At 35.8% G+C, this 19,089-nt stretch overlaps 1 protein-coding gene across 1 annotated transcript in view; it reads left to right on the forward strand.

Moving 5' to 3' along the window:
• FAT1 (FAT atypical cadherin 1) overlaps window positions 1-19,089 on the forward strand; it is a 110,190-nt gene that overhangs the window by 59,402 nt on the left and 31,699 nt on the right. The window contains exons 5-10 of the mRNA XM_034065048.1: window positions 3,421-3,750; window positions 4,296-4,506; window positions 6,679-6,747; window positions 8,696-8,835; window positions 16,555-16,830; window positions 17,050-17,260. Coding sequence (XP_033920939.1) covers window positions 3,421-3,750; window positions 4,296-4,506; window positions 6,679-6,747; window positions 8,696-8,835; window positions 16,555-16,830; window positions 17,050-17,260 — 1,237 coding nt within the window. The remainder of the gene's footprint in view (window positions 1-3,420; window positions 3,751-4,295; window positions 4,507-6,678; window positions 6,748-8,695; window positions 8,836-16,554; window positions 16,831-17,049; window positions 17,261-19,089) is intronic.

Genomic DNA, 19,089 nt, shown 5'->3' on the forward strand with positions numbered 1-19,089 from the left:
GCTGTTACACAAAATTTTATCACTATTTTCATTTCTGTATCAGTTCTGGAAAGAACTCTTTGCACCTAAGTAGCAATTGGATGCAATTTCCTCTGCAGTGTGTTTCTAGTAGTAGTAGTAGCAGCAAAGTTAATTAGTGGCAAATCTGATGTAGCATTAGACATGTTATTCCTGGAAACTGAAAGTCATTATATTATTCTCTTTGTAAATTGCATCCTTAAATCTGCTTGTGTCAGTTTCCCAAAGCACTTCATGCCATTTGTATCTTGTTTCTTGACCACTGCTGGTCAATTGGTATCTCATGACTTTTACTCCTATGCATATTGTACTGTCTTTTGTGTTAGATTTATATAGTAAATAAAATGAGCTGTAGATAGTTCTCTGACCCTGAAGCCACCTGGCACAGTATGGCTTTGATTGCTTTTACTTTATCTGTGGAACAGGATGGCCATGTCCAAGTTGCTGCATGAGAATGGTGCCATAATTGTGTGAATTCTCAGGCTGCAGCTAGGCAATGTGTGGGAGTGTGCTATTTGTTCTGCACCAAATCTTATGCCAGAGATCATACTAGTAGTGTAATGTTACAGGCAGTTGTCTGCTAGCAGCCATGCCTGCTAATTTAACCTTAAGTTATATCAAGATAACATGTACAGAACTCAGAAAGTTTCTTTTAATGTTATGTTATCACGCAATGGTGCATAAAACCTTCTGGATTCAGCATTCTCTATAAAGATAGAAGATTAAGCTGATTGCTCGATAGTTTGTAATATTGGTTATGGCCTGCTGGTATCCTTTATAATTCTTCATTCTTCATTTTGAATCCCAGATGCTAATTAAAGTTTTAAATAAAAGTCTACTAAGTAACAACAGAAGAACTCTTAAATACAGAGCAATACTGACAGACAGCATGGCCCAAAGTAGCCATTTTTCCGTTTGTTAGTTTTATGTTGAGAGCTTTGAAAATAAAAAAAACCTAGAAATACACAGGACGGTGGGATTATGAGCCAAGTGCTGAGCATCTGGCTAATTAATTGAGCACTGAAATGTTGACCAGATGGGTTGGTGGGTTTATTCCTTGTTTGCCATTAAATTTGATCCTTGATTGCACTCCTGCTTACATAATAGTGATTAATGTGCCCCATTCTTTTATTCCCAACTTGTAACTATTTTCTGAGTGCCAGTTGGCACTTCTTGAATGCAGTTATTTTAGTTTAGCTTCACGTTATTTTCTCATATTTGAGTATTCTGTTATGTCAGTAATGCCTTCAAATGTGATGTTACATTCAAATCAAACTAGATTTTCATCAAGTTTGCCTTTTTTTTTTCCTACTTGGTTCAGCGTAATGCTAATTTTATGGTAACAGACGAGTTATTCTGTATTGTTTGGAATTTCCTTTTGTGGGTTGTGTTTTGTGTTTCTGGGGTGGTTGGTTTTTTTTTGCAAATGCAAAGTGGTGATGTTCCATTACAAGTACTAAAGGGAACAGATATTCATACGTGTGGAAATCCTACCATTTCATGTTCATTTCATGTGTTTTGTTGTAATTAATCACTCACGCTTTTTCCTCTTACTTTCAAGTTATAGCATGTTTCATTTGTATTTAGATGGGAAAGGGGAAAAAAATAGCTGATCATGTTCTCATTCATGTCAATGTAAATTATTTTTTTCAGCAAGGATTCTAGTCTCCATTAGTATTCATTATTTTGTATCCATATTATCATTGAATCCTTTTGTTTTTCAGTAATCAGATCTCTCAGGGTATTCTAAGAACTGGTGAAGGAATTCACCATCCATATTCTTGAAAAAAAACACGTGTTCCCCCCAGATTGGGGTGGGCTTGTTGAAACACAGATATCCTGTATCTCAGTGCATAGGGTCCTTTTGTTTTAAGGGGGGGTGATTTTGTTTAACACAATCTGCAGCACTAATCTTAGAATCACAGAATCATTCAGGTTGGAAAAGACCTTTAAGATCATGTATCTTCTTTATGATGTTTTCCCAGTGTTATTGTAGCAACTGAGCTCTCTACAAAGCTCCCTCACAACAAAGACTTGTATCTTCCTAGCAAACTCAAAACAAGAATGAAACTGCAGTGTGTAACATACCTTTCCCATAGAATTTGTTAGAAATATTTGGTGTTTGATTTTTTTTTATTATTATTTAATTTTGCATTTCTCTACAGCTTTGACAAGTATCTGGAAGAATTAGTTGAGCTTATCTCAGTTTATCAGTTTCCTGTAATCGCAGCAGAGCTGGCATAGGTGACCCTGAGACATCCCTGTGTGTTTCTGTTTAATAATAAAGAAGTACATAAAGTCAATGAAAATTACTTTAAAGGGGGCGGGGGGGGAGAGAGAGAGGAAAAGGAAGTGAAAAACAATACTGTTATCAGTGAATAGTTGGCTTTTATATGGATGCCAAGGTGCAGAAAATGATAGGCCTGATTCTGTAACTTGAAGTCTTGCAGGAAGCAGGAACATAAACCCCCTATCTTTTTATTCTTTGAAAGAGATGCTAAAGTAATATACATATGCTCATATTTAACCCCTTATTTATTAATAAAGGATCATATAGGTAAGAGTTAATGTTTAAAGGTAAGATTCCTATAAATGAACTCTTTTCCATCAGCTTGATCCTTTTTCATTACATAAGGATTTTTTTCTCTGTTTTTTTACTTCAAATTAACATAACTTTTACTATATCTATGTTCACTAGTCATGCCAATACATTAGATCAGTCCTAGAATAAATATTGTAAAATATTTTTTACTAATTTCCTGGCTTTTTTAGCAGAAAATTTTGCTATTTTTACTATTGCTGGAAGAGCAGACTTGATTTCATTTCCGATTTCATTTAGGCCATGGAAATAGATTGTTGTGTGTCTTCCTTGGAAAGCAATTTCTTAAGTTTCTTTCAAACAAGGTAGTGATTTTGTGTCTTAAAACATAGGGGATTTTTAGTGCATAGGCCTGTCAAATTCTGAAACTTGTATTCATATGAATGACATCTTTTGAAGAATAAAATCAAATTATTAAATTGAAAAGTGGCAAGGAAATGCTATGCTGAAAGTGTAATATCTTTATGTAGTGCATCTGTTATCAGAGATACTCATGTGCTGTTCCTGTACTCAAATTAATATTTCAGTTACAGTGCTGCAAAATAGAGAAATAGATTTTGTATGTATCTGTCCTTTCCTACATCTGTCAAGCAGCAAAATACTAAGATAGTAGCTGAATAAGCTTTTGTACTGCCTTATGTAAATATTGACCAAATAGCTTTACACAATGGTCTTTAACTTATAGTAAGGTATTACTTTACAATTGTTGTAGGCAGTTTTATGAAAATCTCATTTAAAAAGAACGTTGTTGGAAGTAATATGTTTGAATTGAGTGCTAACTGTATCCTTTTTAATAAAAACAGGTGATGGTAACAGACAATGGTATTCCTGCAAAATCAACAATTGCATGGGTGATTGTGAAGGTCTTAGATGAGAATGACAATAAGCCTCAGTTCTTGCAGAAGTTCTACAAAATCCGTCTTCCAGAGCGTGGTAAGCCAGAACGAGAGAGAACTGCTAGGAGAGAGCCAATCTATCGAGTTATTGCTGCAGATAAAGATGAAGGCCCCAATGCAGAGATCTCATACAGCATAGAAGATGGCGATGAACATGGCAAATTCTTTATTGAACCAAAAACTGGCGTGGTTTCATCAAAGAAATTTTCTGCAGCAAGGGACTATGATATTCTTTCAGTGAGTCAAAATTTTGTATATCATGAATAAGTGGAGTGTTCTTGTATCTGTATCTTCGTAGCTTCTTATTCAGTAGCTGGCAGATGAGTGACTGCAGTATCTGAAGGAAGGAATTTCAACAAATCCAGAGGTATTGTTTTGTGGGTTGTTTTGTTTTGTTGTTTTTTGTTTTTTTTTTTTTTTTTTTGTTAAAGGATGATTTCCTATGTTTGTATTGAGTGAGTCAAGAAGCTGGTGTTCTTTTCCAGAATTTGACAGATAATGAACATGATGAGGGAATGTAAGCAATCAGTTTCACTCTCTTTCAGGAAGAAAGTTAAGTATAAGTGAATTTATGGTAACAGTTTGTGCTGCTGTCAGGTGCTGCATACTTTTTCTCCATTTGCTGCTCTGATAATGAAGGGCAAGTGGCACTCTGAGAGACACTTAACCTTTTCGAACATATCTCACACAAGCAAACATGCTTGGAGCTTCTTACTGCTTTTCCATTTATGCGACATAGTGATTTATGCAGTCCTGTAGCCTAAAAGATGTGTCTGTTTCAGATTAAAGCTGTAGATAATGGTCGCCCGCAAAAATCATCAACTACACGGCTTCACATAGAGTGGATTCCAAAGCCCGTCCCACCCACAGAGCCCATTTACTTTGAGGAAGCATTTTTTTCTTTTACGGTGATGGAAAGTGACCCAGTTGCTCACATGATTGGTGTAATAGCTGTTGAACCTCTTGGAACACCACTTTGGTTTGACATAACGGGTAAGGATGCTTTAACGGCTTTTATTATTAGAAACAAACACATGGGGTCTGAGATACTGGAGGGCTCATAGCAGCTTGGTTTCCTAATCTCTCTTCTAAATAATGCAAGGTGTTAGCATTCTTTAGCTGTAGATTCATACTTTTCCCCGTATTTCATTACAAATCAAAATAACTTAAATTTTTATCAATGCCGCTGTATATCAAAAGTTAAAATTACATTGCAAAATATCTGCTGTGTTGCAGTTTTGGAAATGACTTACGAATATTGTGTCAGTGAAATTAAAACTAATCAAATGAAACTCATAGACTGTAAGATGGGGAAAGAAATAAAATACCTGCTTTCTGCGAAACAGAATAGTACACCTAAAGTGAGATTATACTGTTCATATTGATTACTTATTCTGTGGGCTGCTTCTCAGTTTACTGTCGCTTGATTCAATACTAAAAGGAAGGCTTGCAATGTTCCTAACCCCAGCAAACTTTTGCATGTACATATTCTTACTACTATATCATAGCTTAGCCTCTACCATTGCAAGGGGAGTTCTAATCAGTAATATGACTACTTTCATGCTGTGGTGACTTTTAAAATTTAGACTTCTTCACTAGGCCTGTGAGTACCAAAAGTATGCAGTGTTCACTGTATAAGTGATACTAAAACCAAATTGTGCCATGTGTTACATGCTTTAGAATCCAGAAGAATAGCACAGCCTTGTTTCAAAAGAGGTGTCTTACAGTGAACTGTATCTCGTCTTAAAATCTATTACATTGGGATTTTTCCACTGTGTTCACAAGAGAGAGAAGGATCTTTTTCACTTTGGTTACTACTGAAAATTTTAGCTTTGGTTATGGTGTTTTTGGGGAGAGCATTTTTTTAATTATTTCTTAAGAATTTAATTAAAGGTTGTTTTTTTCTGGTATGTATTTCCTGAGGGATGCTGAGAACAGCAGCAGTTAAAAACAAAGTTTGCAAAACTGGTACATTTGGCAGGAATATATGAATGGCAAATACTTGAGGGTGTTCTCAGAAAACTTCAAAGCACATGAGAGCAGACACAACTCTTCCCTCAATTCATGCTTCATGCATGAACAACGTGATGACATCAGTAATCACTGCTAATATGTTAAATATTTACATAGGGGTTTGGTTGGGCTTTTTTAGATGATTCTAATGTATTCTGGAAAAAAAAAAGTTCCTGTCTGAATAGATCATTGTTGGAAAAAAAAGTTTGCATTTAGACAAACCAAGGGGTTAGAGATGTGTACAGCTGTGCAGAGATGAAGTAAAGAGTTCTTGCTGCCCTCTTCCACTTGCATAGAGGAAAAGCTCTCTGCATTATAAGTATTTTGGAGCAGAGGCTGCTCTTTTACTGTTCTCCTGAGCACACACACAGATATGGGAGTAGAAAAGCAGAAAATATAAAAGTGACTTAAGTGAGAAGGAGCAAGGAGAAGGTTCCATGTGCTCCAAGTCAAGCAGGGTTATCCAATCAACATCAAACAAAACATCTGTAGACCAGAAAGGAAAGGAACCCTGTAGATTATTAAAAGAAAGGTTAGGAAAGGGATATTGTCAGAAAAAGGTGAGTGGTTCATGGAGATGAGAGTAGATAGAAGAGGGGCATCAAAGGTCTTGAGAGTTCCCACAGAGTACAGCAAATGGCATTTCCTGGGGTCTCTTCATAGAAAAACTTGTTAATTAGATGGCGGAAGTACTTTTCTACTGTCTTTTAGTTGTATTCAATTGCTGTGCACTCTGAACAGTGTGTACATCTGAACAGAATTCTGATGATAGTATGATTTTGATTTGCTCCTTCTAAGCATGCAACACAATTTAGACATTTAGAGATTTTTAATTGTATGCTTAGCACAGAAAATAGATGACGTTTTCTGCTATTTTTAAAAAGGAAACACACAGAAAACTCACTAAAGGGGAAAGAGCAGAACTTGTCCATGCGCTGTAAAATAAACCGTTTTATTTTGACTGCTTTCTTAGTAAAACTGTTTCAGAAAGTTTGATATGTGATCATGTTGTGAAGTTATTGGCTACTCTTACAGGCAGTCTCTTTACTGCCCTCTTTTACTGTTTCTAATAGCATGAATTAATTTGATTGACAGCTTTCCTTTGTGTTCTGTGCTTGCTTTCCATGCTTTCTTTCTTTTTGGCTGAGCCAGGAGACAAGCTTGCTAGTGAAGTATTTTACATCTTTCAGATGGCTTGTGACCTGAACTGTACAGCAGAAGGTATCTGCTGAGATCACATAATTTATTACCAGATTATGAGATCTGAAATGAAAGCGTACATTTATAAAATATTTATTTTATTAACCCTTCGGAAATCAAAGTGCTCACGGTTGCATTTGTGACAGGTTCGTTTTTGTTTTGTTTTGTCGTCATTACATTTATACAGCATCAATTCAGAGCATCCAGTTTTGGCTTTGGCCAAAACTGGTGCTGTTACACTTTCAGTGTGCCAGATGCAGAAGCTTGGGTTGAATTCTGCTTCAACGGATTACCAGATATCAACACTACTACAAAAATTAGGCAAGATCTTTGTGATTTCCTTGATAAGGAACAAGACAAAAAAAAATGTTGGTTATAGAGCTTGTCTTTGTATCAGGGAAATTGAATGAACAGATTCATGCTCATTCATCCTACTCTTCTCTTGGAGATGACTTCATTAAGACATGTGGGTTAATGGTATTGCATGCCAGCTATAAAAGTTAAGAGACTCACTTTCTGAAGCTGGCGTCTTGCACAAAGCCCACTGAAAGAATTGCATATACACCTGTTAAAAAAAATGAAAAATAAATTTTAAAAAGCTGTTGCTTCTATGCTGTCCAGCTCATATCCATTTGTGTGATTCAGAAACTACTGCTGGACCAGTTAGAGGAGTTGGCTTTCAATGAAACTAGAAAGATTACATTATCTTTGTCATTAAATATCTTAAATCCATTGAAACAGAATCCAGCCCATCTTTCCTAAACTGATATGTCTGTCATGCAATGGAACCTTCTAAAGGTGAATTCCTTTTTACATGTGAATGGGGGCCCATTTCAGTATTTGCTCTTCTTTCTTGAATTAAGTATAAATTTGCGACCTTTGGAACTTCACCCTCTCACTTCTAGTCTTGGCTTTTTGCAAAAGGCATTTAGTGATTTACAAAGCATAACATGTAAAACCTCTTAAAAAATAATAAGGCACTTAGATATCTGAACACTATCCTTGTAAAATATAATTAGAAAAACACATGCACATAATTAGGAGAAATTTGGTTTGCCGTATCTAGGACTGGCTTGACCAAATAAAAATTGATTTTTCTGTTTCAGGCAGTTTATTGAGAGGTCTAAAGCAGTTGTAGTTAAATGGCAGTATTTATCATTGCTAACAATATTTGAACTTAATGGACATTGTATTCTCATGACAGTCTGCTTGGGGTGGCATGATGATGATCAATTAAATGTTTAAACAGTTAAGTGTACATATTGATCTACACAGTTATTTAACCATTTCAAATGCTAATTTAAAAGTTTCACAAGGGGAGTTAAAATAATTTGCTTCAGAGAAGGAACTTTCCACATTTAAACACTGGACATTTAAAATTTAGCACTCGTCTGTATCCTGCTTATCTCAGTAGGAGTAAGATGGTGAGTTCTTTATAGATACTTGGCATTGAGAATCCTTTGGAAGTACTGTAGCTTTTTTAGCCTTATCCGTAGTCATATATGAGTATAGTAATTTGCTCTTATCCAAAAGATACAAATTTGACTGTGTGATGATTTGGGGTTTTCATTTAATTTGTTACAAAGTAGGTTTTCCCCTAATTAGCCTGGCAGTCTGCTAGAAAGAAGCTATCACATTTCACGCAGTAATTCTCAGTTTCTTGGTATTTGAAATCTTTAAATTCTGGTTAAAAAAAAACAAAGTGGAGAATCTTGTTAAGAATCCACCTGCTAACTTTCCATGAGCCAGACAAATCAGCTTTGTCCAAAACTATGCAATTTTAAATATCTGTAAGTAGCAGCATAACTCATTATCAGAAAAAAAATGGTTTAAAATAAGTGTGTATATATATATGTGTGTATAGCTCCACCTTCATTAAGCATCTGAAGACAGACCATAATCATACATGAAAACAATAAAACAGTGCTGTGTTTTATGAACTTCTTCCTCTCCCAATTTCCTGAACAAGGTGGCAACTATGACAGTCGATTTGATGTGGACAAGGGTACTGGAACTGTCATTGTCGCTAGACCCCTTGATGCAGAACAGAAGTCAAATTACAACTTGACAGTAGAGGCAACAGATGGAACCAGATCTATCAGCACTCAGGTAATGGACTTCTAATGACGCACATATAGAAGAAGGAATTTGTAGCTGAGGGATGGGGAAGGTATTGTATTTTCTCCCTACCATTTTTTTCATCCTGGACAATGAATTATTTTTATATAGGTTTGTGACTCTGAAAGAAAAGTGGATTCTTATATTCTTGGAGACATGTTGTTTGGCAGTCCAGGTGGAAGGTTATGTGCTGCTATGCTGTCGTCTGAATCAGCAGCTTTTAAGTTGTATCATGTTCCTACATGAGCTAAATAAATTAAAACATAAACTAAACCCTTCCATGCATGATTTATTCACAAAAAAAAGATTAATACTTTTTATCTGGATTATTCCTCTTTATCCAGCTCCCCCGGAATCATCAAATAATATGGTTACTTCACTTGAAATTTAAAAGACAACCATTTTAAGGTTGCTTGGTTCTCTCCACCCAAGATCTGTGGATAACAGTTAGTACAATGTACAAGTACCGTTTATATGAAACTGAGCTGCTCCTTCTGTATAGTGTACATAGAGAAACAATGTTTAGATGATACCATCTCTGTGTATATTTCTGAGTACTTTCTTGTCGCTTCAGTGGAGGTAGAGATTGCTAAACACTGTCCAGATAGCAGCAATCTTAGACAAACCAAATCTTTTCAAATTACGTATTTACTAAGTTTTAATAGTGGTGACAGTTGAACTAGTAAGTTCACTTTAAGGCAGAAGCCTTTTGTGACACTACTGGAAATAACTTGTAGTAAAATAGTTTATGATGTGTATTTCTGCTGTTTTTTCTCATCTAGCTTTTTTCCCCCACCCAGAACTTGAATATATTTGAAAGTAAGGTTTAGCTGAGGTTGATTGTGAATGGAGCCAGGAGCATAGACAGGCTCCAGTTTTCTTGCAAACAGGAAGAAAACTATTTACTGATTTAAGACTACTGGATTGAGACAGTGATGTGTCTTTCTTACCTACCCCTGTCACTGATCTACCCCTCAGGACCTCAAAGAGTAATATGTAGGTTACTGCTGTCTTTTCCATAATGGAAATCTGTGTTATGAATGCAATTCCTCATTGAACTCTTGTGCAGTATGTATGGTTTCCTGACATCTTTTCTAATGTCTTATATGTTGTCTACCTCCTTTTGGCCAGAGGAAAAGACGTTTCTTGTCAATGTTTAGGATTTGAAACAGAATCTTTATTGAGCTGGCTGAAAGTCTAGAAGCTTGATAGGTCGAGTAGACTAAATTCAATAGTAGAAGATTGCAGAGTTAGCAGTTTCCTCTGAGAACTGCCTTTTCCTTTAATGGTGACAGTTGCAAGTGATATTCTAGATCATGAATCTCCAAACACAACAGCATGTCCCCCAGTCAGAACTTGCAACTATCATAGCTGTGGTACCATTGCATCTGATGCTGATAAACACCATGAAAGGTTTGGAGAATCCTTCTGTAAATTTATTGCCCAGTTGTAGTAAAAATACTGAGCAGATTAATTTCTACTGATTACAGAATGCTAGATAAAAGGCATCAATTACTGGGGGGGGGGGGGGGGGGGGGGATGGAGAGAGAGAAAGAAATAATGAAAGAAATCCAAATCAGCTAAAGATAATTCCTTTTGCCAGGAAAGTGAGAAAGACAGCAAGAGGCTTTCCACACCCACTCTCCCCCCCACCAAGAATGCAGTCAAAAATGCCACCATACAGAGTGTTTTGGGGTAGCCTGGGGGCTAGTAAAGGCTGAATATTTGGTCTTGATGACTACAGATATTCTATCCAGTGTTGCTGCTTATATAGCTGAATTTGTGCAGGCATCCTGAGTTCTCACAGTTCAACCATAATCTGCTTTGTCTTCTGGAACAACCAAGAATTGGAAGGTCACAAGAATACTTTAACCCTCACACCTTCTCTTCCTCTGGGTTATGTGATTCGTTTAGTTCTTCTTGAAGTGCACAGTGTAGCTTTTGTCCAATTTCTTTAAATGAATTTGTTATTTTAGAATTTTGTAAAGCTGAATGAACAATATCAACATGTACTGCAGCAGTCTTCTGCAGAAGAATTGAAGTAGTAGTCTCAAATTTATTGTCTCTGATTGCTTTTTGTATAATTTTCTTTCATGTCTTTCCTCTCAGCTAGAGTTGGCAGGATTAGAGGACGTGGTTTCTATTACAGGCGGGCACAAAGGCTTCCTTTGCATTGTTTTTCCCCTGCTGGTGGCATAAGCACAAGTAATGCTGTTGCTGTTTTGAGTCTCACATTACTGTGGTATATAGATGGAGGAGCATTGATAAGTTCATACTCTGCAATTGTTGATGCATGAAGAGACTCCTGATTTTAACCAATTCTCTTATCTCCTGTGTAAGTTCTGGCCCACCCAAATGGACTACTTTGTTAAGGTAGCCTTCAGGACTATTGTTGAGAAGATGCATTTCAGATGAGGCTTAACTTCAGGGAATTTAAAAATGTTGTTATGAAATCTAAGTTGAAGGTATGATTTATGGCTGCCAGTGTGTAAATTCCATTACTCACTGCTGAAATAATAATGATTACAGTTTGAGTGTTGATGTGGTGTTGGATTCTTCTGAAAGCTGATAAATTGAGAGCAGTTAAAATGGAGTGACAAGCAAAAGAAATTCTGCATACTGAGTGCATACATTAGGAACCACAATATGCCATACGCAGCTTTTAGCTTACAAAGTAATTACTGTAAACAGTGGAAACACAGTAAACAATTTAACAAACCTTGATTAACAGCAGTTTAAATAATTTTACATTTAATTTGAAAAAGGAAATTACATTTTCGAGACACTGGGGAGGGGGACAAGAAAAGAAAATCTTATTATGTGAAAGCAGTATATTGAATCTGACTTTAAACTAGAAGGCATTTGCTGGCCTCAGGCCATTAACATCTGTAGAGCATTTGACTCCTTCAGGACTTCAGTTAAATAGCTTTTTTGAAAAATACAGCAGTAGTAGGCGTGGAGTCTATTAGATTTTTGCATTCATCTAAATGCCAAATGCATGATGCAAAGCAAGGACAAACAAATTCCAGGCCTACAGTAGTGGTGTTTGACAGATGATGTTAGAGATTACTAGTGTCATACTAGGAAGGAGTATCATTAAAAATATAACTCAATGTACTTATGTTTTTATTTTTTTTTGTCTGAAATAGAAAAGGCTATTGACAGGCTGTAGTTATCAATATATGAACTACTGAGTTGCATTTTTGGGGAAACAAAAAATGAGTATCCTGTTTCTACCTGTAGCCCCTTGCTAAGTCTTATCAATTTTTTTTTTTTTTTGCCAGAAGTATTACTTAAGATGGTTTAAAAGTAATTGCAGGATTTTACCTTTTGCTATGCTGTTGCAGAATATTTAATCTTGCTTTATGCAAAATATGTATGGATATTGTGGTTTGGGAATTAAGGATTGAATATTCTTCACTGATTAAATGTGCATTTTTGCTTGCCATCACCACACTGCTCCACAGAGTCATTTTAGAACTGGAATTCAGTTATATTATCTCTGGATAATATAGCTTTTTTGTTTATATAAATTATTATAAACATATCAATGTAAGTATAATTATGAATGGAGAGGAGATTTTAAACTCCACATAGAATCCGCAAATGAAAAATTATATTAAAACAATCCAAAAGGAACATCATGTTCAAATATTAAAAACTGAGTATGCTTTGTCAAAGCATATCTGTCTGATATAAGCTGCTAGTAATAAATGCTTTCTTATGGAAATATAGGTTATACCTATCACTTAATTAGTAGAGCTCAAATCCTTCCCCTAAATAATCCTGGGCTGCCGTGTTCTCTGTCTGTGTAGCCAGGCTGTATTGCTCTCCATAAGATCTGTGAATAGAGAGCAGTTGTGCAACACAGTCCTTGTATAGCTTTGCAAGACAAGTCAAGTTTCTTTAGTTCCACACCATTGTTGTTTTGGAGATCACATATTCCAGTAACGTCAAACTTCTCTGTAGTGTGCTCTTTTAATGTGCAACTTCTTTCTTAGGAGATAGTATATTTCATTTAAATTTAATCTCATGATTTCATTAAGAAATGCTCAATAGCTAGTTTTATTGTATAATACATGTTACTTTAGAATAACACAAGCTGTCCATGTACTTCGTTCTCAGGTATGCAAACCCCTATTCTTCTGAGTCAATCTTTAAAATTGCACTTAATATTATTACTTCAGGTGCCTTTCATTTAATATGAAGGCCTTAACAATTTTACATGAAAATTTGATCCTCCTACATTTAAAAGGAGAATGCACATCTAACACTTGTCACTTAACACTGCTAACAGTCCCTGTCTTGAAAGTAGAGCTTCCTTAGTGCATTTAATAGTTTAGATTGGAAGGAGTTGCTGGAGTTCATCTAGTTAAAACTCCTGCTCAAAGTAGTGCCAACTGCAAAGTTGGATCAAGTTGCTCAGGGACTTGTCAGGTTCTAAGTACCTGGGATAACAGGGCATGGCAGCTTTTCCTTGAACATGCTTTTGCGTTAGTGTTTAACAGCCCTCCTTGAAAAATATTCTTTTCTTAGGCTTTCTGTATTTTCCCTTATTGGTGCTTGGGAGTGTCCTTTCACTGTGCATCTTTGAGAAGAGTCTGGCTTTCTTTCCAGTGGATGGAGAGCTTTTAGATCTCCATTGATCTTAGTAGGCCGTCCCTGGGTTTAAGTCTGTCACTTTTGGACTGAAGTGCCCAAAACTCTAGTGGATCTACAGTCCCACCAGTGAATATCAAATAGAGGGGAGTAATTCCTTTCCCCCTACCTGCTACTTCCCTTATTAAAACAACCCAGCATGCAGTTAGCCAACTTATCAAAAGGGTGCCCATCAATTCACATCAGGCTTATCCACCAGAGTCTGCAGAGGGGTGTAAAGAAACCTTATTAGAGGGGAAATAGGTATGAGCTTAAACAGCAGGTTTTATTTAAATCTATAAAATTTGACAGTTTCTCTTTTCACTTGCTGCGATTCTGAGTGAGAAATTGATAATCTTTTGCGAGAGAGGGAACTGATTTAAAAAAATAGTCAATGTGTTAATTTTGAAAGCATAGTATCCATTAATTAAGTATTGTAATTGTATATGGCCTTTTAACCTTTTATTTATACTAAAAATATTTCTGTAGTTTTATTTGTATTGAGCTATGGGTTTTTCAGGTCCCCAGCCCCCTTTTTTTTATTTGTTGGCTATCTTCGTTTGGTTTCTTTTTTCATTTTCAAGAGCACCACTGTTCAGTGAGCATCTGTTTTTACTAAAATGCTCAGTGACTGACTGCATTGGACCCTTCCATATTTCTTCTTCCAAGATGCGTTAAAATGTATTTTATTTGTACAGGATTTAAAAAGAAACCAACAAATGTGCCTATGATAAAAGAATCGCATATTTAAGGTCATGTTCTTTTGATTCTTGCTGTTCATTTCCCACTTGATTTTATTAGTGAATGTATTTAAAACCTTGACCTAATACGTGTCTTGGATCACCTACCATTGATTTTTCTCCCCACTAAAAATCAATATTTGTTCCAACTCTGTTTCTTTAATCAGTTTCTAATTCATGACAAAACCAAACTCCTTAGTTTCCATAGCAACATCTTGCAAGGATTTTATCAATGTGCCAAATGATTAGTTCATTTCCTATTTCTTGCATTTTCTGAGAAATCTAATAAATTGTGGTAGACAGCATTTTCCTCTGCAGTTTGTATTTATCCTATCAGACTGTTTCAAACATTAAAAAACTACCAATGTTTATGAATATTTCCCTAAAGGTACTATGTATTGAATTATGTCTCAGAGACTTGCAATGCTTAGGACTGCATCTACTGAAAAAGTAAAAGGCACGTGTGTGTGGATGCAGACACCAGTGTGTGCACACATACATATGTGTGCTTCCCTCTCCACCCTGACTGGCACTCTGGAGGAGGAGCTCAGTATTGTTAATGGTGTTTTATATTAGGAGGATTATCATGGGGTTTTTCACTTTTGTGTTTTTTTTATCCTGCAGTCCAGCAGAACCTGGGAGTGGCTCACATCTTGGTGATTTGTATCCGCTTAGATATTTATTGCAGCATCACTGCTTTTCAGTGTTTCATTGTGTTTGTTCAGGGTCATGATCCCTATCGTTCTTGGTGAAAAAGACTGAGGCAAAATTGTAATCTGGGATAGGCTTTCCTTCTCTTTGACTGATCTTTATATTTCCTGGTGGCATTGTTTACCAACAGATTGTTTCGAATAAACTTACAAACTTAAATCCCTTTTTGTTCCTTACCTGGATTTTTATTCCATATCTGGCTTCTGACTTGAGATTCTACATCTGTCATCTCAGTTCTGTTCCTACATTCCCTTTTATATCCTTATCTGTTCTTTTAATATTATCCATTAAAACTCAGTGTAAACCATCTTTCTGGTGACAATTATTTCAGGTGCCAGAGTGGGCAATATCCCACTTTTTGAGAAAACTCAGTATGACTCCTGTTGATACACTCAGCATCTGGTTTTTCTTGATACAAGTTTTAACATAAAATTCTAGGTTTGCAAGGTTGAAGTTGAGGAAGTTTTCCTATAGCAAAGTGTATGGCATTTCTTTATTATTTACCACCCCCAAGATCCATCTAATCTGATTTCTACTGCATTATTTTTTATTTCTAGACTCTACCAGATATCAATGGGAAATAATAAGTATTTCCAAAGAGTAATCTAACCCACTTTTGATATTATGAGTACTTTTAAACATGTGTTGATGGCAGTTAATTTAAACAAAGTAGCTAACCTTTGAGTGACTGAAAGCATGGCTGTATGTGCAGCATATAAAGAACTTGAATTTAGCCATGTGTTCTGGGAGTTTTGTTGCTTACCTGCCAGCTCCTCTGCATTACTGTTGCTTGTTTGACATTATCGCTGTTGATGGAACAGGATGGTGGCTGAGCGTCTTACCCTTTCTGTACAAGAATTCAGTGCTGTGAAGGGCAAGTGGTTCCAGTGACCATTATGGTTCAGACAAAGAGACCATTGCCTGCATAGCACTTATGTGAAGCCAGCTGAATTTCTGTGGGAAAGTACAATTTGAAGCATCAAAGTTAATTTAACTGTAACTTCAGAAAAATGGTGTGACCACTTACCTATGCAGAGATTGAGCTAAATTGTTGAAGAAGAGCAAGCAATACCTGTGGCTCTTTGAAATAATATACCTTTGTGGGAATTCCACAATTTTATATTCTTGCCTAGGCTTGGAAATGTAAGGATCTGAAAGAAGATTGCTTCCACATGAGAGCAAGGGGGGGCGGGAGGGGGGGTACAGTGCATCCACTGCCTTGGAAAACATTGGTTAGAATTCCAAATTTGCACAAATAAAAGGATTTTTACCCACCTTGGAACCCAAACTGAGATTTTTATTTTTTCTTTAATTCCAAAATTATTGATGAGTTCTTTTTCATCGTGCTTTAGACAAAAATAATTCCCTTCAGGGTACCTTACCAAAGGTATTTTTGGTCATATAGATTTCTGGTTTGACTTTGGGAAAGGTGAGGCAGATACAGGTTTAGTGAGATTCTTCTTCTCTACCCCTCTTAGATCTTATCCTGTCCCTGAAAGAAAAATTGCCTTGAGGTAGAATTATCTCAGTTTAATGGTCTGATTTTTAATAAAATGTCCTCTTTTCATGTCTGTTTCCCAAGTATCATCAATTCTTCCACCTTCACATTGTATCATTTCAGGTATACATCAAAGTTATAGATACAAATAATCACAGGCCTCAGTTTTCTGCTTCAAAATATGAAGTTGTTATACCTGAAGACACCATGCCAGAGACAGAAATTCTGCAAGTCAGTGCCACAGACAGAGATGAGAAGAATAAACTGATTTATACTATTCAGGGCAGCACTGATCCCATCAGTCTTAAAAAATTTCGTCTGGACCCTGGAACTGGCTCTCTTTATACTTCAGAAAAACTGGATCATGAGACAATGAACCAGCATATTCTTACAGTAATGGTAAATAAACACAAATTCTCTTCTGTAGCCAGTAACAAACAGGTCTTTTTTAATGTCTTTTTAATTTGTCCCCTTACTTAAAGCATTTATTTGTATGCTTAATTTGTGTGTAGTCTTTGTCTCTGTGATTGGTACAGATTAAACTTTTAATTATTATGAATATTTGATGAGCTACTAAAATAACAGTGCTAATTACTAGTAATACGCTAACTGTTTCAGGTTCGAGACCAAGATGTCCCTGTAAAGCGCAACTATGCTAGAATCATCATTAACGTTAGTGACACAAATGATCACGCTCCATGGTTCACCAGCTCTTCCTATGAAGGACGGGTGTATGAGTCAGCAGCTGTTGGATCAGCAGTACTCCAAGTTACAGCATTAGATAAGGACAAAGGAAAAAATGCAGAGATTGTGTACTCTATTGAATCAGGTATATTGACTTTGTTAAATCTTCACTTTATTTTGAAATTATGCTTGCTGATACTTTATTTCAACTGTAGGCATGTTAAAAATAGCTATGAAAAAGAAGGCACTACAGGTGTACCTGTTGTATTTTGTGAGAAGTATTTAAGATACAGCTTCAGAGCATTTAAAAGAAGACTACAATGGCAAATAGTCATCTCCCTCTCTTAGCTATTTGTATTATCCTTTAGATACATTTAGAACGTTTTTCTAGTAGTAGAAGAAAAAACTACTTTTCAACCCTTAAGAGGGGCGTGTTCTTTAGAAATTACAGGAGCATTAAAATCAGATCTAAAAAGCATTCTCTTTTGTAATGTAAGCGATGTTCTGTGGCATAGGCAAAGCAAGGATTTCGTGAAAAGAGTAAGAGCCTGAGACAAGTGCTATCATGTTTAGCACAATGTGAAAGAAAGGAGCTCAAAAATAACCTACAAATATCCATATATTTAACCAGTAAATAGTCACAGTTTTTAAGTTCAACTCTGAGAAATGTAGCAAAGAAGGTGTTTCTTTGCATTGCTCCCTCTAGCTAATTTTAGATAGTGTGACTGCTATTGTAGCTCAGTATGTAATAAATTATTTAATAGCTGATCAGTTTGGCATTAAGGCTTCTTTCAGCCTAGAGAAGAGCATTAGGTGCTGCTACTTATTTTTAATCTCAGAGTATCCTTCTGAACTTGCCTATAATAATGCAATTCTAATGATGACAGTTTTGAATTATATGAAAACAGGATGTCATTGACTGAGTTCACTTACCAGATGGAAGTGGGTTTTGGTGCAGTCCATTAAATCTAGATACAAGTCTGACATTACCAATGTCCTGAACTATTTAGGCATTATGACTGGGAAAAAAAAACACATTACTTAGATTGCATTACCTATATGCAATACTATTTTCAAGGTAGAAAGTAATTTAAAATAAAATCCCAGTAACAAGCATAAGAAACATTATTTTAAAGAGAACAGTCAGTAGGTTAAAAGTTACTCATTTAATGGTGTGTGCAAAGTGATATGTGCAAATGCTTTTTTAATATATTTTTTATTTTTCAGTTGCTTTGTAAAGCATAGGAATTGTTTATTGTAGATATTTTTTTCCCCTCAAGAGTGTTGATTTGCTATGAAAACATACTTAACGCTATTTTAAAATGAAGCTGTGATTATGATATTCTGAAGAGGAAAAATGTGTCTCATAAGTTACTTAAAATATATGTTTGTTTTCTGTTATTTGCAGAAACATGACTTTTTTACTAAGCAGGGCACTAATGTCCTTGAAACATTTCTTTTGCCCTTCCTATTTCAGTAATGCTTGTTTTAAAAATGCCAACGCATGGCGAGAAAAAAATGTGTGTTCTTGCTGACTAGAATGAAGTTACAGCCTGCTTTCTTCCATTCATCTAGTTTTGTGTGTGACTAACTGTAAGACCTATGACGTTTGTTTTACAGGACTGTGATCTATTGAGTGGTTAAAACATTATAATTGATGTTCTAAGCATATGGAAGGAACATTCCTTAAATGCTTGTAATGGCTGCTTAGATTTGTAATGGGATATTCTAAGAATACCACTGTGTTTAGAGCCTCCACTAAAAAAATAAACCCAAACAAAAAAAACACAACTTCCCCCCCGCCTTGCCTACTCAGAAGTTCTTAATGAATTTTTTCCATACTGAGAACATGGCTTTAGTAACGTGATTTTTTAAGGAAGTAAAATGTAAATCTTACCATAGTTAGTACACGAACTGAATATTGTATGCAGTATAATTCAGCTATATATTTGAAAATTCACAGAAAGCAAGCGT

The sequence above is a fragment of the Melopsittacus undulatus genome, chromosome 7 (assembly GCF_012275295.1).
Source record: "Melopsittacus undulatus isolate bMelUnd1 chromosome 7, bMelUnd1.mat.Z, whole genome shotgun sequence".
NCBI lineage: Eukaryota > Metazoa > Chordata > Aves > Psittaciformes > Psittaculidae > Melopsittacus > Melopsittacus undulatus.